The sequence below is a fragment of the Octopus bimaculoides genome, chromosome 7, assembly GCF_046866305.1.
Source record: "Octopus bimaculoides isolate indiv1 chromosome 7, ASM4686630v1, whole genome shotgun sequence".
Taxonomy (NCBI): Eukaryota; Metazoa; Mollusca; class Cephalopoda; order Octopoda; family Octopodidae; genus Octopus; species Octopus bimaculoides.
This window is the reverse complement of record NC_142934.1, coordinates 75,751,451-75,776,033: the sequence shown is the minus strand read 5'-3', so window position 1 is coordinate 75,776,033 and position 24,583 is coordinate 75,751,451. Positions and strand designations below refer to the sequence as shown.

The 24,583-nt window shown below is 36.2% G+C and overlaps 1 protein-coding gene across 5 annotated transcripts in view; it reads left to right on the top strand.

The window, feature by feature from the left end:
- Nucleotides 1-899: 899 nt before the first annotated feature.
- Nucleotides 900-24,583, top strand: part of LOC106876428 (dynein axonemal heavy chain 3) — a 247,804-nt gene continuing 224,120 nt past the window's right edge. For all 5 annotated transcript variants that reach the window (XM_089355526.1, XM_089355522.1, XM_089355525.1 and 2 more), the window contains exon 1: nt 900-1,764. In XM_089355526.1, the coding sequence (XP_089211652.1) occupies nt 1,708-1,764 (57 nt within the window). In that variant the 5' untranslated portion in view covers nt 900-1,707. The remainder of the gene's footprint in view (nt 1,765-24,583) is intronic.

The window sequence follows — 24,583 nt, the reverse complement described above, 5'->3', positions numbered from 1 at the left end:
AAGCACGATGTAAAATTGACGGAATGCACGTGCCTTTATTTTAATAGTAATATCTACTAATTTCCGTTCTGCTTTCTTCTGAGCGTTTAATTTTGCAAATTACGTTCTTTCTCAATTTCAATTTATTCTGTCTCCAAAGCATTTTCACAAGTCTGTCCTTAAAAATCTATGAATATTTTCAGACTTTTAGTTAGCTCTTATTTCGTACGTTCTGAGAAATATCTGACGTTCCTTTCGTAAGTAACAAGTTAGTCGTTGACAAACAACAACAAAAACAGAAACATGTATCGTATATGATGCATGGACACGAAGAATATATGCTGTATGTCACATGTGATACATACAAGACAAGCAAACAGTTAAATTCTTTTGCCTACGATGCGAGTATTTAGTACACCACTCTTTAATTTAGGTATACTTCCATTGATTTCCACTTCATCTATTTTACTTCTTTACCCAATCAACCTTTTCTCATGCCTTTTTCTTTTCTTATTCCCTCCTTTCTCAATCCACACATACACTCTATTTCGACTTTGTACTTTTATATAGTTCTCTTACACTCTCAACCTTTCGTTCTGTATCAGTCAACCCTCTCTCTCGTTCTTTCACATTTCCCTGCTATTTCTCTTTATGTCTCTCCTCTCCCTCTCTCATTACATTTCCTTCCTATACATATCTCTCTCTTACAACACTTAAACTCTAGCTCTCTGTTCCTCTCACTACCCCTCGCGATATATCCGTAACTTGTTTCATACCTGTCTTACCACCGTCGCCGACGTCGTTGAAGTGTGAAGACCGGCCCACCGTGCAGCCGTGGTCAAGGCGGGGAGAGGGAAGGGTGAAGAGGGGAAGTCAGGCTGCAGAGGAAGTGAGCGTTGCTTAGCAATGGCATACGTTCTATTCTACACCCTCTTTACTATCGCATTCACATTCACTCATACGCGCAGATAGACACACAAATACACATGTCTACATGTATGTTTAAAACTTAATCTATGTAAAAACAAATCGAATATGGCTATAAAGGATTGTTTTGCTGGATAAATATCATTTTAATTACTCTCAAATGATACATACATTACACACACGCACGCACACACCCACGCACACACGCACGCTCGTGCACCTCTGCGATATACGTGATCATTTTTTCATATGGATTATATATACACGTTATTAGAATTTGATCAGATATACTAGGCATAAATTGTTTGAATATACACGCACTTGTATATATTCGCAGAAATACACACGCAACTCACACACAGACACACACACACACACAAACGCACGCAGACTCATAAATACTTAGCTATTTACATCTACACAACGTGGTTTTATTGCCTTGATTTATAATTGCAAATTAACCATACATCTCTCAATATACCCACACTCTTACACACACAGACACAGACACACACAAACACACACACACGTATATATATGCATGACAATGTTTCTTTAGCTCAGAAGGAGTATATATCGTCCGCTTCACATATCGGGTTCTCATTCTCTCGTTTGTAAAACCAAACGTACTTGTGCTTTTTTATAATATTTTTCAACATGAAACCCAGTAAAGGACCTTACTTATAACTGACGAGATAATAATATCGACTATGCTATATCGGTTCCTAAATCTAAATCTATGTCGAGATTTTGGTATTCACTTAGTCGCTCTAGCAAAGTGAAAGTTGTGAAACTAACAGAATGAGTATGGTCCAAGGCAACTCACAAAGAACCATGGCGAGGAGGAACAGGAATTTGGTAAGCTTTCAAAATTTGATATTCTTGTACACTCTGAAATGGCACCGGTTGTTGATACTTCCTTTGTGATAGTGTTAGTATGTATAATTGTGTGCTGACATGAATGTTTATGGGATGTGCATGTGCGTGTGTATGTATATATAAAAAAAATCATCATTATTCCTCGAGAGGAGGACAAACACAGACACAAATATGTGTGTGTGTGTGTGTGTGTGTGTAATAGATAATATATGACGAGCTTCCACGCAGTTTCCATTTACCAAATTCACTCAGAAGGCATTGGTTGGTCCGGGACTATAGAAAAGTCATTTGCCCAAAGTGTCGTGCAGTGGGATTGAAACCGAAAACATCATTATTCCTCCAAGGGTATCGGGAGAAAAATATTTGAAAAATCCCCGTCAAAACAGAGCAATTCCAACGTATGTAGGCGACCTATCCCTGACGTCCGTCCGTCGATACATACATGCATACATGCATGCAACCATACATACATGCATTCAAGGGGGTGCTGAAAAGTCCCTGGCATTAAGGAGGTCGCGAAAGGTCTGGTTGGAAGCCCAACATTCCGAGTTCTTTTACAGGGCTTAGAAAAACTGAAGGACGGCTGCAATGCGTGTGCCCTTCGGTTTTTCTAAGCCTTGTAAAAGAACTCGTAAGGTTGGGCCTCTAAACAAGACTTTCGCGACCCCCTTAATGCCAGGGACTTTCCAGCACCCCTTCGTTTCTTGAAGCCTTATCTATATACATTTGTATGTATGTGTGTATGTGTATGCGTGTTTTTGTGTGTGTATGGAGAGAAAGAGAGAGAGAGAGAGAGAGAGAGAGAGAGAGAGAGAGAGAGTTAGTGATCTCCATCAGTTGTGAATTAAGATGTGACTGTGCATTCCATGCAAAGTCTATGACATTGTGTGAAAATAGACAACACCTTTGAATTCCATCCATCCATCTATACACCCACACACCCACACGCATATACACATACATATATACATACATGCATACATACAAAAACACACACATATTCCACCTTTTTGGGCAAACAGACAACTACCAACATGTGCACATCTATATTTTGCTTAAAAGCCTGTCTGTCTGTCTGTCTGTCTGCATGTACACATGTTCATTTATTTCCATTGATCTGGGTCCCTCTTTTCAATTACATCCTTTCTCTCTGCCTGTGAGGTAAGAAGTTTGCTTGCCAACCACATGGTTCCACGTCCAATCCCACTGCACCTTGGGGCCAGCCCAAGCCCGTGAATTGATTCAGTAAATAGGAACTGAAAGAGGATTGTTGCATATACATTCATATATATATATATATATATATATATATATATATATGTGTGTGTGTGTGTGTGTATGTATATATGTATGTATGTAAAAGTCAGTAAATGGTGGGGTTGTGTTAACCGCACGTGGAGAAATGATAGGAAAGGAAAAATCTTTTCCTTTCCTATATATATGTATACACACACACACACACACACACACACACACACACACACACACACACACACACATATACACACACACATACACACATACACACATATATATATATATATATATATATATGAACATGAATATGTATATATCTGTGTATCTTCGTGTCTGTGTTTGTCCCCCCACCACGGCTTGACAACTGGTGTTGGTTTGTTTACGTCCCTGTAATTTGGTGGTTTGGCAAAAGTGACTGATAGAATAATTACCAGAAGTACTGGGGTTGATCCATTCAACTAAAATTATTCAAAGCAGTGCCCCAGCATGGTCACAGTCTATTGACTGAAACAAATAAAAGGTAAAAAAAAAAAAAGATAAAAGATATGTCTGCATGTATGTGTATACCATTGCCCTATTTGCAATCATTTATATACAAATTTTAAAATCTCTTGAGTGATGATTAGGCTTAACCAATAGATAGATAGACAACACAAACAACTAGCTCATTAGACAGAAATATTGATAAATACCTGCGTATTACTGATGTTTTACTTTTATCAGCTTCCAAAGAATGTAAGACAAAGTTTATCTTAATCGTATTTGAATCCAGGCTATAAAGTTATGCAACAAAGCACTCTTAAGATATTTAGTTTTATGCTTCACTGATTCTGCCACTTATCACCATGAATACCTTTTAATTAAGGTAGACATCTGGTTTGCTATATTAATGACTAAAATCTACTAATAGGCATACCATGTATTCACCACATTTGTTAGAGATGAGCTGAGAGAAAGAAAGTGGAAAGGAAAGAATAAGAGCAGTTTTAACCTTTTTAATGCAACTCCACAGCAAATGCCTCTGATTTTATGCTTCATGTTCTTTATAAAGCATTTAGCATTTAAACCACTCATATCCAGCCCAAATATTCTATCTATTTCATGTTCAAACCAGCCAGATCCAGCCTCTTAGACTTACCCAGTAATGTCATTCTAAAGAAATATTATCAAATCATTGAAATTTTAAAGCAGCGAGATAATGCATCACACATTCAACAAAATAATCTGAATGATGCTGTAGCAGAATTGTTAGCACATTGGACAAAATGCTTTCTTCCAACTCTTTATGTTATGAGTTCAATTCCCACCATGGTCAACTTTGCCATTCATTTTTTCCATGGTCAATAAAATAAAGTACAAATCAAGTACTGGGGTTGATAGTATTAACTAACCTTATCCTCTTAAAAATTACTGACCCAGTCCTGAAATCAAAAGCATTATAAAGAATTCATAGTTTAAATATACACCCTCCATCTTAAGAGTCTATTTTCAAGTTATCCTCCAACCTCGAGCTTATTAGGAACAAAGTTGTTTTACTAAATCTAGCTATTTCTTGGTCGTTTTCAATATTAATTGAAACATATAGGGCGGCAAACTGGTAGAATTGTTAGCATGTCTGGCATAATGCTTAGTGGCATTTTGTCCATCTTTATGTTCTGAGACCAAATTCTACCAAGGGTGACTTTAAAATAAGTACTGGTTGGACCCTGGGGGCGGTGTAATTAACTAGTCTCCTCTCCCAAAATTGCTGGTTTTGTGCTAAAATTTGAAACCAATATTAACTGAAACATAAAATTAGTGTAGTCCATTAAGAATATGGTCACAAAAGGGTACTGAAAGCATGTGACCTAAAAGTTACAATTGCAATTTTGATTTCCAGACTGGATGTAGTATTGTGTTCTTGAGTAAAACACTTAATTTCATGATGCCTCAGTCCACTCAGCTGCAGATGAGCTCCAGCAGCTAACCGGAAAGTTAACTCCTGTGATAGATTGGTGTCCCATTCAGTGGGGAGTTTTGTAATCTCTGTCACTTAAACACCATAGAAACCAGATTAAGCATTGGCTGCATGAGTTCTAGGACTCATGTCAGATCTATGTAAGTCACAAAAGGATTAATATCTTTACAATATTATAGTCACATGCATATGCTGGTACGTATGTACAGACAGACAGACAGACAGACAGACAAACAGGCAGGTAAAGCGGCACTAAAATACAATTGTATGCAAGACTTAAATTCATTTGTAATCTGACTACATCCTTCAGTCTTTAATTATCTTTTATTCTCTGGTAGACTTAATCTGTTGCCTGCTTTAAACTGACTCGTGTATTTCTTTTAGCAGACTCCTCTCTGATGCAAGAATAGGAGCTGGGTCTCTTGTATGAAAAGAACTGGCTTCTATTAGGTTGTTCCAAAAATAATGGTTGCTCTAAGTGTTATGTTTTGAAACACAATTTTATCATAGTATTTTAATTATTTTAGATGAATTTCAACATACTTCATAATTGATGTATACTCTTTAATAATTTTCTACTTATTTCAGACAGAAAACATTCTTGAAGCATAGGCGCCCTTAATTATGAACATGACAAAAAGGACTTTCACTTACTTTTTTTGCATGAGTTCAAGCTGTGATTGAACAGTACGAAGGTGGTTTCAGAAATTCCATAGTAGTGATGAGAGCCTTGAAGATGAAAAAGGTAGAGGATGGTCATGCAGTCTTGACAATGAACAATTGAAAGCAATTGTTGAACAAAACCCACGTCAAAGTGTCATAGATATGTCTCAGATACTTGGTGTTGGTATTGCAACAGTCTCATGCAATCTGCAGAAGATTGGTAAGGTGAAAAAGCTCAATAAATGGGTATGAGCTCAATGAAGATCCAAAAATTTGGTGTTTTGGAGTGTGCTCGATGCTCTTTCTATGAAACACTAATGATCCTTTTCTTGACCAAATATCATAAAGTGGATCCTTTATGATAACCATAAATGGTCAGATCAATGGCTTGATCATGATGAGTCCCCCAAACATTTTCCAATGACTAATGGTCTGCAATTGGCATTGTCCATTACAGCTTTCTGGAAGCCAATCAGAGCATTACAGCAGAGGTTTACTGCAATCAAACCTCTGAAGTGCATGCTCACTTGCAAAAAATGAGACCTGCATTGGTGAATCGGCGTGGCCCAATTCTGCTCCACGATAATGCAAAGCCATATGTTGCAAGAATGATGCTGCAGAAACTCACAGACTTAGGATACGAGACTTTACCACATCCTCCATATTCTCCTGATCTTTCACCCACTGACTACCATTCTTTTAAAGCATTTAAACACGGTTTTAAGGAATAAAACTTTCAGGTCCAAACCAGAAGTGGAATCAGCTTTCAAAGATTTCTTAGCATCAAAGCCAATATGTTTTTATTAACGAGGTATAAATAATCTCATTGATCAATGGCAGAGATGCATAGATGTTCATGGCTCATACTTTGACTCATCAAAACATTTCTATTAATTTTTCCAGAACAAAATTACATTTCTGAAATCGGTCATTATGTTTGGAACAACCTAATATTAGTTTATGAAGGCTCTGAAAATGGTCATAAATGCTGCTTTTCCTCTTCTAACTAAGTCATTAAAAAAAAGAAAAGAAAAAATCATAAAAACTTCCATCTCCAATCAATGTATCATCTAACCGCATATTTGTATGGTATTGTCTTCTTTTCAGTATGCATCTGCCACATGTCATACTTCTTAGACATACTTGGTATAACTTTTTACATTTATTATCTCTGCCTTAGTGAAGGCAGAGGTATTGTTTTCAGTCGTGTTTGCTTGTTTGTCTGTGGACATTATATCTCAAGAACCGCTGGATGGATTCAGGTGAAACTTTCAAAGATGTTTGGTCTCGTGACTGGCATGAACTGATTAGATTTTGGGATTGATCTGGTTACAGACAAAGATTCTGGATTATTTTTCTGTTTTTTTACTTAATTTTTGTGAATTGTCGGGTTTATTTTTAGTATTCTTGTTTGTGAGAGCAGTCGAGTTTATTTCAGATATTCTCATTTTAAAAATTATCTCCGGCTCATCATTGAGAGGATGTTGATGTTGCCTTGGTGGAGGTTTACGCTCTCTGAGTGCTCTTGTTGTACATGTTTCACTGCCATACATTACAGTCATTCATATTGTTTTTATAGTTACTACCATATAATCACACACCATATAGTTCTCCACATTCACTATCATTCAGTCTTTCATCTTTTATTTTTTACTTGTTTCAGTCATATGTATATATATATATATATATATATATATATATATATATATATATATATATATATATATATATATATATATATATGCATATATGCATATATATATATATATATATATATATATATATATATATGCATATATGCATATATATATATATATATATATATGCATATATGCATATATATATATATATATATATGCATATATGCATATATATATATATATATATATATATATATATATGCATATATATATATATATATATATATATATATGCATATATATATATATATATATGCATATATATATATATATATATATATATATATATATATATGCATATATATATATATATATATATATATATATATATATATATGCATATATATATGCATATATATATATATATATATATATATATATATATATATATATATATATATATATGCATATATATATATATATATATATATATACATATATATATATATATATATATATATATATGCATATATATATATATATATATGCATATATATATATATATATATATATATATATATATATATGCATATATATATATATATATATATATATATATATATATATATGCATATATATATGCATATATATATATATATATATATATATATATATATATATATATATATATATATATATATATATATATATATATGCATATATATATATATATATATATATATATATATATATATATATATATGCATATATATATATATATATATATATATATATATATATATATATGCATATATATATATATATATATGCATATATATATATATATATATATGTATATATATATATATGCATATATATATATATATATATATATATATATATATATATATGCATATATATGTATATATATATATATATATATATATATATATATATGCATATATATATATATATATATATATATATATATATATATGCATATATATATATATATATATATATATATGCATATATATATATATATATATATATATATATATATATATATATATGCATATATATATATATATATATATATATATACTAGCTGACATACCCAGTAATTCCCGGGAAAGTGGGGCTTATCCCTTGGTTCTGTTCTCATAATAGTTTCGCTAATCCAGTAACAACAATACAAAGTATGTGGCCCTTAAAACGGTTTTTGTGCATTTATTGAGAATACCGAACTGTCTTACACAGGATCTTGTTTTAGGAATTCCCAATAAGTTATGAATACCCAAATTGTGAAGTCAGTTATGTGATAACATGAAATTAATTACCTGATAGTAAGAATTCAAATAAAGAAGCCCTGAAAAGGTCTTTAATTTGTTCCCAGAGTATATAGAACTTAGGAGGAAATACTAATAAGGTATGTATACTAAAATCGTGAAGCATGTAACGTAATAACAGGCTAATCAGATATGAGATAATAACAATTAAAGGTAAATAACTCTGAAGAAAGCTCCTGTGTATTCGCAGAGAATATTACCCTCTGCAGCGCTAGTGTTGGTATATTTGTAAATAAGTCACTAACCGAAATAAGTGGATCTATTGTTTAGGAAAATACTATTTACTTGGATAAAATTTGAAAATAACTCAAATAATTCAAATACTAAGAAATAAGCATATTCAATTTGAATTGTACAAAATAATTTACAAATTTGAATGGGTTATATGTACTAGATATAAGAATTCCTTCCAGGGGGGCTGCATTATCGATCTTTTTCAACAATCTAAGTATGTCACTAGTTTTCCAGACATGAGTTCTACTCATGCATCAAGTTTTATCAAAATCGATAAAACGATGTAGGAGGAGTTGGATAACAATGCCACAAACTAACACACATCCAGATGTTCACATATGTAGTAGATATATGATGATGATCATCATCATATATCTATATATGTATATATATAAATACACATGTGTGTATATATATATATATATATATATATATATATATATATATATGTATGTATGTATGTATGTATATATGTATATATACATATATCATCATCATCATCATCGTTTGATGTCTGTTTTCCATGCTGGCATGGATTGAGTATTTTGACTGAGGACTGGCAAGCCAGTAGACTGCACTAGGCTCCAAACTGATCTGGCAAGGTTTCTACAGCTGGACGCTCTTCCTAAACCTAAACACTAGTGTAGTGGGTGCTTTTTACATGCCACTGGCATGGGAGCCAGTCAGGTGGTACTGGCATCAACTACGTTCGGATGGTGCTTTTTATCTACCACCAGCACAAGAGCCAGTCAGTGGGCACTGGCATCAACTACATTCGGATGGTGCTTATTGCATGCCACCAGCACTGGCCATGGCTATGATTTCGACTTTACTTGACTCAGTAGGTCTTCTCAAGTACAGTATATTGCCCAACATTTCAAGGGTATTTTTAAATGGGCTGGTTATGTGACACTAGTATCGGCTGTGGCTGCAATTTCACTTTACTTGCCAGGCTTTTCCAATCACAGCATATCTCCAAAGGTCTTTGGTCTTTTGTCATTGCCTCTGTGAGGCCCAACATTCGAAGGTCATGCTTCACCACCTCATCCCATGTCTTCTTGGGTCTACCTCTTCCACAGGTTCTTTCCATTGTTAGGGTGTGACACTTCTTCACACAACTCTCCTCATCCATATGCAGCACATGACCATACCAGTGCAGTCATCTCTCTTGCCCACCACATCTGATGCTTCTTATGTCCAACTTTTCTCTCAGGGTGCTTACACTCTGTCGTGTATACACACTGACATTACACATCTAGTGGATCATACTAGCTTCATTTCTTTCAAGCTTACACATGTACTCAGCAGTCAATGCCCATGTTTCACTGCTATGTAGCATGACTGTTCGCACACATGCATCATACAGTCTATCTTTCACTTTGAGCAAGAGGCCCATTGTTACCTGCAGAGGTAGGAGCTTTCTGAACTTTACCCAGGCTATTCTTATTCTAGCCACTACACTCTCAGAGCAACCACCCCCACTACTGACTTGGTTGCCTAGGTAATGGAAGCTATCAACTACTTCTAGTTTCTCCTGGCATGTAATGGAATTTCTTTTCTGTGCATCTTTGGTGTTTATTGCCCCTGTGCATCTTCCACACACAAAAACAATCTTCCCATATGCACACACACACACACACACACACACACACACATTCACACATGCACATGATTGATTGGTCGGTCATTGAACATGGTAACCTTGTCATTTGGCTTATGGAACTTGTCAATTTTCAGGTGGACTGTTCAATTTTCTAGTGGACTAATTTATTGATTAGTTACTTGCTCAGTTGACTGGGTTTACTTGTGAGAATAAATAGAAAATGAAGGTGGTGGAGTTGTTAGTGGAAGGGTTGGGGATGGAGGTAAGCTTTTAAGGATTTTTTAAGGAGGGTAGGGATGTTACCATGCCTTGTCCATGTCTGTGGCATGTCACTTCACTGGTGAGGGTGTCTTTTGCTATATATCTGAATCTCCACAACCAGAAACATTACCACCACCATGTATCATCGTCCCCCCACCACTACCACCACCACCACCACCACTACTATTACTATGACTACTACTACAGCCTTTACCACATATACCGTCGCTGCCACCACCACCACCACCACCACCACTTCTACTATTATTACTATGACTACTACAACTACTACTGTCACATCTACCTCCCTTACCACTGCCACTACTGCCTCCCCCACCACTAACAGTGCTGCCATCGCCACCACCATAAATACTACTACTACTACTGTTGCTGCTGCTACAGCAATAATCGCTGCTTTACTATAGTGAATACTACAAATCTGTAGTGAACATCTTACAATCCACCAAAGCATTCCATCGCTACACTACCAATGCCACTACGATTACAGTGCTTCAGTTACAACCATTGCTACCTCCACCCCACCCCACCACTACCACCACTATGACAACAACGACTACACAGGGGCAACCTCTACAACTATACAACCATCACCAGAGAACCTTCTACCCATTTTACTACTATCCTACTACATATGTGGGGTGGCTTTAAGGGTATTGTGAAAGGCCCGGTTGGTGGCCTGACCTTCTGAGTTCTTTTACAGGGCTTAGAAAAACTGAAGGATCGCTGCAATAAATATGTTAACCTGAGAGGAGAATATATTGAATAAAACCATAATTAATTGGTCCTCCTGTATTTTCTTTTACCTAAAGCCATGAAACTTTTTAGCACTCCCTTGTAATGACCAAAACATCATTAGACTATTCCAGCCACCGCTGGTATCACTACATTACCATGACTACACATGTAGCCCTATCTGATCACCACACAACTATAGCCTCTGCATACATAAATGACAAAACAGTCACGAGTCAATGTGGGAGCATCTACTTAGTTGCTGAACTGCTAGAAATAACAACCAAATCTCTCTCTACTCACCCTGCTGTTGTGAAAACACGCTGCTGTTGTGAAAAAAACGCACACATTATTTATTAATCAAACCACCTGTCTATAATATGCTATTAATATTAATCTATCTTAAGGCTGTGAGCTGGCAGAAACGTTAGCACACTGGGCGAAATGCTTAGCAGTATTTTGTCTGGCTTTACGTTCTGAGTTCAAATTCTGCTGAGGTCGACTTTGCCTTTCATCCTCTTGGGGTTGATAAATTAAGTACCTGTTGTGTACTGGAGTCGATCTAATCAACTGGCCCCCCCCTCTCCTAAAATTTCAGGACTTGTGTCTAGAGCAGAAAAGAATGTTAATCTATCTTAAGATAGTGAGCTGGCAGAAACATTAGCATGCTGGGCAAAATGCTTAGCAGTATTTCATCTGTCTTTACGTTCTGAGTTCAAATTCTGCCGAGGTTGACTTTGCCTTTCATCCTTTTGGGGGTTGATAAATTAAGTACCAGTTGTGTACTGGGATCGATCTAATCGACTGGCTCCCTCCCCAAATATTTCGGGACTTGTGTCTTCAATGTTTTCTCGTTTATTTGTGTTGTGGTGAGAGTCATGAGACCCTCTGTGAGAATAGACTTGACCGAATGACTATAAATAATAGCAGTTTGAGTGAAAGACAGAGGGAGAGGGTAGGTGTTAATCGCAGGAAATCGTAAGGTGTCATTTTGGTAGTTTGTTCGAATATTGTTTGTTGGTTCGTGTAAAGTTTGTGGAGAGTTTGTTGGAGTGTTTCCCAGCTTTGTTATGTATTTATTGTAACAACATAGGCGCAGGAGTGGCTGTGTAGTAAGTAGCTTGCTTACCAACCAAATAGCCTTGGGCTGACAAAAGCCTTGCAAGTAGACTTGGTAGACAGAAACTGAAAGAAGCCTGTCGTATATATATATGTATGTGTATGTATTTATGTGTGTGTATGTGTCTGTGTTTGTCCTCCCGCCATCACTTGACAACTGATATTGGTGTGTTTATGTCACCGTAATTTAGTGCTTTGAGAAAAGAGACTGATAAAATAAGTAGTAGACTAACAAAGAATGAGTCCTGGGGTCGATTTGTTTGACTAAAACCTTTCAGAGTGGTGCTCCAGTATGGCCACAGTCAAATTACTGAAACAGGTAAAAGAATAAAATAATTTTACACCTAACGCTTTTATGTTTTGAAACTCAAACTTAATGTCTAGCTCCCACTCAACAACAGCTAACACTCAGCAACAATGCCAACAACTATCACCGCTACCACAACTCAAGGATGATGTTTACATTGGTGGTCACAAAAACAACAAGTGAGATTCGATTGATCAATCAATAGTTCAGTCGAGCAATAAAAGATTGCTAATCTCTACTCAGTTTCCTGCCAATTTTAATGGCTTCTTCACAGTTTAAATAACCTAACTCGAATGTTTTATAGGAGATGATAAATAAGTAATATATTGATACGTAATGCTTGAAATTAGCCTCATTTTCTTCCACTTATTGATGATGGTTTCACTTTATTTTCTTGCATGCGTGGCTTCTGAAGCAGATAATACAAATACACAAGGGACTAAATATACATAGAGATGGGTAGAGTCATGTTCAGTAGATATTTGACAAAAGAACCATTCATAGATATGCATACACAAACCTACATGCACATATGTGTGCATATGTATTTGTTTGTAGAAACTGCGTAGTTATTAGTATCCTTCACTATTCAACTATGCGTGTGTGTATGTAAATATATATATATATATATATATATATATATATATATGATACTTTTGCAAATATACATCTCTGACTGTCTGTCTGTATGTGTGTGTATATATATATATATATACATACTCAATCCAAACATGAACAAGTAAGAAAAAACACGAAAAACCAACAACGCAAGGACGTGGAATAAGTACAGTGTTATTGGATGTTCAGGAAAGGAAAGAAAAGGAGGAGGATTTCACGTTTTGGGCAGAGCTCTTCATCAGTTGAGTAAAGTGTCATCCAAGCTGATGTTTATTGGTAATTAAACTGAATTTGCAGCACCTGTGCATATTTATCAGCTTTGCTTTTGTTGAAAATTCTTATCCACAACTTTTCCTGTGATTGTATGCTAAAGATCAGACATAATCTCTTGTGAGCAAGAAATGTAAAATAAAGTTTATTATAAACAACACAGATGCTTTGTAATCTAATAGCTTTGAATGTGATACCTGTTAAACAGAAATTATTTTTATTTCATGAAAATTTGATAAAATTTAATCATAAGTAAGTGAAATTATGTTCAATACAACTAAATTGAAAATCTTCCCCTGGCCATATTGGCAATTCTGCAAACTTTTGAGTGCAAATTTTGCATAAGTAGAAGCTTTTTTTAACAATTTGATTCCTGAAAATCACCTGCGTAAATTACACTGGTGCACAAATTACTTGGGTTTTTATGGTAGCTCACATATATCTCTCACTGGACTAAGTACTATTTTGCTGATCCTACCAACAAGTAAACATATGATATATAGTTTCTGCCTACCAAATCCACTCACAAAGTTTTGATCAGCTCAGAGCTACAATAGAAGACATTTGCTCAATGTACCTCATAATGGAACTGAACCGGAAATCATGTAGTTTGAAAGAAAACTTCTTAACTACATAACCATGCCTGTGCCTATATCTTCTATATGATATATATTATATATACATACATACATTCATGCATATATGTATGTATTCTTAGGTGCCGGCATGGCTGTGTAGTAAGAAGTTTGCTTCCCAACCACATGGTTCCAGGTTTAGTACTACTGTGACACCTTGGGCAAATGTCTGCTACTATAGTCTTGGACCAATCAAAGCCTTGTGAGTGGATCTGGCAGATAGAAACTAAAAGAAGCTTGACATATATATATATATATATATATATATATATATATATGTATGTATGTATATATGTATGTATATATATAGCTCTGGCTCTATCTATCTATCTATCTATCTATCTGTGTGTGTATGTCTTTGTGTGTGTGTGTGTGTGTGCTTGTGTGTGTGTGTATGCTTGTGTGTGTGTGCGTGTGTGTATATCTTAGACATGCACCAACACCCATACACCAGTAATATGTCAAACCTTCATTAGTTTCACATTAAACATTAAATCTAAAATAAATTAATTCCTTCTGATAGTTAAAGACACAAGTAAATAGAACAAAACAAAACTAAACAGCAAAAAGGAAAAGAGAATCACGGATATCAAATATTTGACAGGAAGCAACATAAAACACACACACATACACCGCACCTGCCATTTATAAAGAATTCTAAGTTATCTTGGGTGAAAATATGACCAGTGGTGAAAGCATTCCTGCTTTTCTGGAGAAATGAATTTATGAACCCCAACACTATCCTTCTACCTACCTAATACACCCACTCACCCACATTATACACACAAACACATGCCAATGCTACCACCACCACCACCACCGCTGCCGTCATCATTGTTATCACTGTAATCATCACCATCACCACCATTGTCATTATCACCATCACTATCAACCTCCTCCTCCTCTCCCCTCCTCCTTCTCTGAATGGTTTCTATGGTTGGGTACCTTTCCTAATTTCAACCAATTTACACTGTACTGGGTGCATTTTATATGGCGCTAGCACCAATGAGGTTACCAATTGCAAGACAACAACACCTCAGCTGAGCAGGGATAGTATTGAGGGAGGTGGCTTTGTGTCAGGTGGGAGAAGTTAGAGCATGAATAGAGGGACAAAAATAGGTTTCTAGCTGTAGAAGGGAGCCTTTAGCTATCCCCATTGGAGAGAGAGAGAGAGAGAGAGAGAGAGAGAGAGAGAAAGAGAGAGAGAGAGAGAGACTCCTATATTGGTTAGAGAATTTCTATATAGTTGTTGATTTGTGCAATGTATCATCTGCTGAATTTTCTAAAACAAAAACCCTATTGTCTTCGAAATAGAGACCAAATGAGGATGCAGAAGAACTTCTATGTAATTACTTGACCATTTCAATATAATTATTGTATGTCTCTCAATAATAGTCACATCTGGCCATTCCATTTAAATTCTGAACTATCTATGGATTGAACAGTCAATGGTTTATCTCTTGTCATGATGACCACACCACTTTACTTCTCAATGGCCAAGTCCACCTGGAGTCAATGCAGCTCACTAGTATAAAAGTCTCTGCACCTCTGAGATGGCAGTTCTCATGCTACCTTTACTCAGATACTTCTAACTCACTCATGAAGGGCGCTGAAAAGTTCCTAGCTTTTGATAAAAGAAAATACAGGAGGATCAGTTAATTATGATTTTATTCAACATATTCCCCTCTCAGATTCACACACTTATTGCAGCAATCCTTCAGTTTTTTTAAGCCCTGTAAAAGAACTAAGGAGGCTGAGCCTCTAACCAGGCCTTTTGCAATACCTTTAAAGCCAGAATCTTTTCAGTACCTCCTTGTATATAGTGTTCCCAGTGGTTGGTACTCCATCGGTTACAATGTTGAGGGTTCCAGTTGATCCGATCAACGGAACAGCCTGCTCGTGAAATTAACGTGTAAGTGGCTGAGCACTCCACAGACACGTGTACCCTTAACGTAGTCCTCAGGGGAGATTCAGCATGACACAGAGTGTGACAAGGCTGACCCTTTGAAATACAGGTACAACAGAAACTGGAAGAAAGAGTGAAAGAAAGTTGTGGTGAAAGAGTACAGCAGGGTTCGCCATCATCCCCTGCCGGAGCCTCATGGAGCTTTACGTGTTTTTGTTCAATAAACACTCACAACGCCTGGTCTGGGAATTGAAACCGTGATCCTACGACCACGAGTCTGCTGCCCTAACCACTGGGCCATTGCGCCTCTACAGTGTTCCCAGTAGTTATGCTAGAAAGGACAGAGAGTGTGGCAGAGTTGGAATGTGTTGGTGACTTCATAATAATCAATTGTGTCACCATTCTTTGGAAGCAGTCTAAGAACCACTCTCCTGGAGAGTGGTTCTTAGACTGACAAATACTAGGCCTTCTTCACTTTATTAATGAGAAAAGAAAATCCATATCATTCTTCTTTCTTTGCCATGGTGTTGGACATGTTTAAAATTGTAAAACATCTAATTTTTTTAAACACAACAATTTGCTCTGCTTTCAATACTCACAAACGCCTCCACCTAGGGGCCCTGTGAGCTTAATACCTTAGGCTTGTGTTTCTCATAGGAGTATCAGACCTCCCTTGCAACAGAAAGAGATAGATAGATAGTTCAATATTTTGTTGAGCAAATAGACACTAGCTCTATCATGCATCATATTTTTGTGAGTGCAGTAAATAAATGCTTTGTGGTTACACTAAAAAGAAAAAAACATATTATAGCAATTATGTTTATGTATATCCCAGAGTTTATTTCTACATTTTCTTCCTGTAGTGTATAGACCTCCCTGGTATAAGTGGTAGGATTATTATAGATAGTGTTATAGAACAGCAGTATATATGCATAAAAAAATGACACTTTCAAGTAGTGTATATAGACAAAAACTAAAAAACAGCAGTTCATTTGTTACATACAAAAATGTCACTATGGAATTAAGTTACATAAGTTTAACATTCATGAGAGTTAACTTCCATCATCATCGCCATTGTTATCATTTAAAATCCACTTTCCATGCTGGCATGTGTTGGATGGTTTGATAATAGCTGGCAAACCACAAGACTGCAACAAGCTCTACTGTTTTCTTTGGCCTGGTTTCTATGGTTGGATGTCCTTCCTAATGCCAACCATTTCACAGAGTGTACTGGGTACTTTTTACATTGTACCATTACCAGCAAGGTGACTAAGTTACTTGCAAGACAAGTCCCATCAACTTAGTGGGGAGTAATTTTGTAGAAGGTGGCTGTGTTTCAGGTAATGAAAGGTTAGAGTATGATAGAACAACAGAAACAGTTATCTGGCAGTAAAGGTGATACATGGCTGCCCTAGTTGGAAAATTGAGAGAGAGAGAGAGAGAGAGAGTGTGTGTGTGTGTGTGTGTGTGTGTGAGAGAGAGAGAGAGAGAGAAAGATGTATTGGGGGTGTACTTCAAGTTTCGAGGAGTTGTGTTCAAATGAAGTGGTAGAGAGGATTGGATAGGGTGATTGGGCAGGTAAGTTTGCGAGAGTGTAAAAGTAAAAGTGGGAGACGGAGGGGAAAGGGAATGCAGTGAGTGAACATAGGTGGAAAGAGGTGAGGTTATGAAGGTGAGTTGTGGGGGGAAATGGGGAAGGCAAACTGCATAGGAGTGAGGGAGGGAGGGGGCTAAGAATTAGCTTTACATTTTGATATTAATATTAAATCATTTTCAAAGGTGGCGAGCTGACAGAATCGTTAGCACACCTGGCAAAATTCTTAATGACATTTCATCCATCTTTACATTCTGAGTTCAAATTCTGCCAAGGTTGACTTCACCTTTCATCCTTTTTGGGTTCATAAAATAAGTACCAGTTAAACACTGAGGTCGATGTAGTCGACTTACCCCCTCCTTCGAAATTGCTGGCCCTGTGCCAAAATTTGAAACCAATATTCGGTCATTTTAAATATCACAAAATGGAAGTGGATAATTTTGCTATGATAAAATGAAATAATTATTTCACTATGATAGAAATGAGAATAAGTATACTTCATGTGATAGTTGTAAATGAGTGTCATTGTCATGCAAGCAGTGTCATTCATTTCTAATCTTCCATGAAAACAAGTTTGGTGATGGGGAATATTACCTTACTTGGAAACAGGTGAGGGTTGGCAACAGGAAGGACATCTGCCTGTAGAAAATCTACCTCAACAAATTCAAGCGTAGCAAAGTGGATGTTAAATAATTATGATGATGCAGATGATGATGATGATGATGATATACAGTGGTACCTTGGTTTTCAAACAACTCTGATCACAAATAAATCATGCTTTATATATATATACATACATACATACATACATACATATATATATATATATATATATATATATATATATATATATATATATATATATATATATATATATATATATAAAGCATGATTTATTCATGATCAAAGGCGTTCGTAAACTGAAGTACTACTGTATTAAATAAATATGAGAAAGACAGGAGGTAAAGGATGATTTATTCATTATCTGAGTTGTTCGAAAACCGAGGTACTACTGTATATCCAAATTGAGGGAATGGACCAAGTAAAATCCAAGCTACATATGTTTTCTTGCTAACATTATCATTAAGGAATCCCATGTTAACTTGCCAGAGATATAGTTTAAAATGTAAACTTCATTTAACTAAGGTATCTTCAGCCTGATGAGTAGGTAGTGGAGTACCTCTTGGTGAGTAATTATTACTTCCAAGGAACTGCTAGCTAGGAAACATAGGCTGGATTTTACTTGCTCAATTTGGATTTTTATTTGCATTCATAGCAAGCCTAGTTGCTAACTGTATGCTATAAAAAAACGTTTTTCGGCTTATCAAACTTCAAAATGGGAAAAACTTACAACCTTTTACGTCAATGAACTACTATTGTTCCTGAAAATTGTTTTTTTTTATTCCTACCAACAGGCTGCTTGAAGTTTACTAACTTCCTACACTTAGATCCATGGATCTTACAATTAAATATCATTACATAATATTGTGTGTGTGTGTGTGTGTGTGTGTATGCATCAACATCATTTTAACGATCATATTTCCATACTTGCATGTGTGAGATGGAATTCTTTGGGGCAATTTTTTTACAGCTGGGTGCTCCTCCTGCTGCTAACCTTTAAGCAAAGTAATATTTGCCCTTGGGTAAACCTGTTTACGAAGAAGATTTGAAATGTAGAACAGCACTTGTATGATAGTAATTCTCATTTAGAACTATCATATGATATCAAAACAGGGAAACAGAAGAACAAACAGCCCCCACCCATCTGCCCATATATATATATATATATATATATATATATATATATATTTACAACAGGCTTCTTTCAGATGCACATCTGTCAAATTCACTTCTGAGGTTTTGGTAGGTCCAGAACTATAGTTGAAGACACTTGCACAAGGTGCCGTATGGTGGGATTAAACTCAAAATAATGTGGTTGGGAAGCAAGGTTCTTAACTACACAGTCATATACACAGACAGACACACACAGACACAGACACACACATATTTACGTATCTAATTGCTGTGCATGTCTGCTTGTAAGTGTATGTCCTAAGAGACAACATCAAGCAATTCCGATAAATCAGGTTTAATGATTTTGTTGATCAACAAACAGTATTCTTGGCAACGGAGATATCATTGGATTAAGTTTATATCTAATTTAGAACAAACATGAAGAGAAGAGTGCTGGGAAGGTTAGGTGTTGTAAAGTGGATTGGAGGACTGCCAACTTGATTTGAGGACTGTTTAATGAATTAGACTTGTACAGGGTGCACTAATAGACTTTGGTAGATTAGAGGAATGTAAGGTGGACTAAAGCAATGACAGGTGGATTTGTAGATTGGGTATAGATTGAGGGGAGTACTGGGTGATTTGTGGACTTTATAGTAAAGAAACTGTCAGATAGATTTTTGGACTGTGTAGTGGGTGTAGAGTGACTGTCACTGGGATCACCTGATTCCATGGTGAGTAGAGTTGGATTTATACTGTGTTGGGCACACAACTCCTCAGGGAGTTGTCTGCAAAGATTGAAAGACAGGTAGACAAATTGCTCTACTTTTGTGTATTGTCCTTCCTGTATTGTATTTTCAATTTTTATAAACTTGTTTAGCATGGTGGTGAAGGAGAAGGATTATGTGGTGCTAAATTTATTTTGTTTTCTCATTGATGAAAATGTGGGACAAAATAATTTTCATTTTTTTGCTTTGGTGAGAAAGGAAGCAGTTAATTTGTGACTTTGGAAACCATTGAGCTAATAGACAATCCAGTGGATTAGAAGAGTGCACCTTGACATATTCCTCATAAAGTGTTATGTAGAGGTAAACTTGGATAAAAACTGGAATTCCAGCTAATGCATCTTAATTTCCCACTGAGGAAGTAAAACTGAATCATTTATACACCCCAAATTATCTGTGTGCAAGAATGGTGAATCTATAATCGAAAATCAAACAACAAAGTGACAGAAAAAATGCTATGCAATCTCTTTTCTGACTCATTACATTCTGAGTTCAAATTCTATCAAGGTTGACTTTGCCTTTCATCTTTACAGGGTTGATTAAAAAAAGTACAATTTGAATATTGGGGTTGATAATTGCTAGTCTGGTTCCAAAGCTTGAAACCCCAGGTCAAATCTGATCAAGCAGATTTATGCTGTGAGGCATTTCATAGGTAATATATCAAGGACTACATTGACCAGTGTAACTTTCTGTATGATGCTAGGGAATAATTTGAGGGAGATTTGGTAGTTATTTTTAGTAATCAAGTGATTCTTCAGGGGCCTTCTCTAAGGGATTGCAGATGGCAGAGTACATGACTTAGCTACTGTGACCTTGAGGATCAATCAAAAAAGATTCTAAATGTCACTAGCAACAAATTATGAACTACTAATACCATACATTATTTACAATTGACGGATATTTGTCCTCATCTTGTTTGTTGTTAACACAACGTTTCGGCTGATATACCCTCCAGATTTATAAGCCCCAAAATTCACTCCATAATTGGCTACAGGCATATGGCGTAGTGGTTAAAGTGTGGGCTACTAACCCCAAGATTACGAGTTCGATTCCAGGCAGTGATTTGAACAACAACAGCAACAACATCGAAAAATACCTCAGGAATGAGAACCCAGGTTCGAAATCTCCCCAAGAAAGGCTGGAGGGTATATCAGCCGAAATGTTGTGTTAACAACAAACGAGATGAGGACAAATATCCATCAAATGTAAATAATGTACATAATTCCTCATCTCTTAAATATAGAACTGTATTACTACTACCATATACTAGAAGCTACTGGCTCTTTTGAGTAGGTCAATGACTAATTTGATTAAGAGAGATATAATAAGAGGTAAATTTAAGTCTATTCTACTTCTTGATTCCTATCCATACAGACGAGACACATGGAATTATTTTGTCTTGAAAACGTCTATCTCAGCTTAATTCTTTCTTTGACAGCATCATTTCCAAAACACATCAGCTAAGATATCTCTCTAAATACCTCTTTACAGCCTACTTTGCTTCCAGTTTTAGATTGCATGGAATTAGCAAAATTTTGCCACCTCACCATCTTATGCATCAGTCAGCAAATGTGTGAAGATTCTATTCCTGCCAACTTGGTAAAGCGATCTAATTTACAGGTGTTTTTTCCATTAATTTCAAGCAGTAACTTCAAGGATTTATATCCTGTACTGCTGAACACTTTAATATTTTTCTCACTAAAAGAATCTATTCTAATCTATGGAAATATGTAACTCTGATTTATTTCCACAAAGAGCAACCTCTCCAATGCTAGCAACTTCCCATGTCTCAAAGACAATAGAAACAGTAATAAACAAAATGCTCTTTCACTACCTTTTGTCTATCTTTTACTTAGTGACCATTAGCAGAGTTTCTTTAGAACCAGTTCTACCGGAGATATGCCCTCCTACCTCACAACTCACTGAGAACTCTTGAGAACTTTGGTGAAAGCATTGATGTTTTTGACGTCAGTAAAGCCTTCAACTGTGTCTGGCATAAGGACCACTTAGTTAAATTGTCAATAGGTTATTTAAATCAGACTACATCATTGCTGAATGTACTGATAGAGCTGTTTTTCCAATTGGAATTATATCAAATCTGACGTACTTCTACTTTTGATTATGTCTCCCACGTAAGTTTGTTTTTAATTGGATTAGTCTCCTAGAAAGGTCTGTGACTTCAACCTTTGCAGCTCTCCTAGATCAAAGAGATTGATGTTGTCAATGTTCTTGAACCATTGGAAGTTGACAGATGCATGAAAACATTAGAAAGGAAGGAATTAAAAATGAAGAATAAAGGGTTGGATGTAGTAGTTAGTAAGGGGCTTGAAGATGGTGGACGCAATATGGGTGATGATAGGGGTGTCGATGAAATAAGTACCAGTTGAAAACGCTGGGTCGATGTAATCTCGATTAGCCCACTTCCCCAAAATTTCAGACCTTGTGCCTATAACAAAAAGGATGAATTTCTAAAGAAAATGAATGTGATTTTTGCCACCGGTATGCAAAACTGCATCAGTATAGATAATTTGAAAAGATTCTGACACTATGAAGAAATTTTTAAAAAACCCTCAAGAATTAAATGACAACGGTAAATGGGCAGATTTATTTCATCTTTGCCGGTAGTTAATTAATAAGATTTTCTTTTCTATTTCTCTATTAGTTTCATGATTTGATTTTTGTATTAAATTCAATCTTTTTGAGTTTGTAATGTACACGAGATCAGATAAAGAAGAAAATATTGGCGCACTTTGTATGGGACGATAAAAACAATAACGTTTTAAATTTTTTAATTTCGGAAAGAAAAAAAAACGTCAAGAAAATGGCATATAGAATAAAGTCGGAAAGTATCTTATGTGCCAAAAGCCATAAATATGTGTGTTTTAAGCATAGCACTCGTGGAAACTCACCTCAGCCCTGATATAGAGGATGCAGAAGTACACGTACCAAAATATGTCATACTGCGAACAGACAGAAGGGAAAGGAGCCATGGTGGAGTTGCTGTATACATCCGTGACGACCTCACACCCCAGGTCTTACTGTCATACTCAAATTCGGTATGCGACACCATAGTTGTATACATAAGATAACATAATATAGTCATATGCAATGCATATTGCCCACCGGATGCTCCAAACCACATAGGCAAATTTGAAGATTGCCTCGCTAGAATTAAAGAAATCCTCATGAAACTGGAACACCATGTGACCATATTTCTTATGGGTGATTTCAACTTCCCCAACGTCAAATGGCCCGAAGGTCTCATACTCTCAGGAATGACTTATCGCAAGCAAGCACAGGTGGAATGCCTGCTCAACCTCACCAATGCCCTATTCATGGAGCAAACTGTTCTCAGACCAACTAGAGCGAGTAACATTCTAGATCTCTGCTTCACGAACAATACGGACATCATTCATGATGTGAAAGTGACACCGACATTAGTTTCGGATCACAACATAATAGAGCTGTCTATGTTTGGGCCAAAAGAAACCAGAGACATACAGCCTAAAGGAAGCACCCAAAATTTCTCCAATCTGAACTTCCACAAAGCGGACTGGAAATCGATTCAGAAAGAGATCCTCAGAGAGGATTGGCCAAAATGTCTCTCCACACCAGACATTGACATGAAACTAGAATGTTTCATGTCTATTGTGCAAGCCATAAGCCAGAAATATGTCCCAGAGCACAAGGCCCAAACAAATAGGAACAAGATTCCAAGGGAGAGGAAGATCCTCATGAGACGACGGACAAAAGTTGCAAATCGACTCAACCAGCATCCCAAGAATGGCCAAAGGTCCCGCCTAAAAACGACACTGATGGAGATCGAAAAAAGGCTGCAACAATCCTATGTGAGGGAGAGAGCAGACAAAGAAGCCTGGTTTATAAAAAACATTAAGTCAAACCCAAAGGCCTTCTTTCATTACGCAAAAGAAACAGCCTCAGTACGCTGCAAGATTGGACCCCTCTTCGAAAAGGATGGCTCCCTCACAGACAGTCCAACTAGGATCAGTGAGGTACTGAATGAGCAATTCAAAAGTGTCTTCACCACTCCATTGGAGCACAGACAAGTGAACAAACCAGTGGACTTCTTTGCTACCTCCCCTATAACCAGGGAGG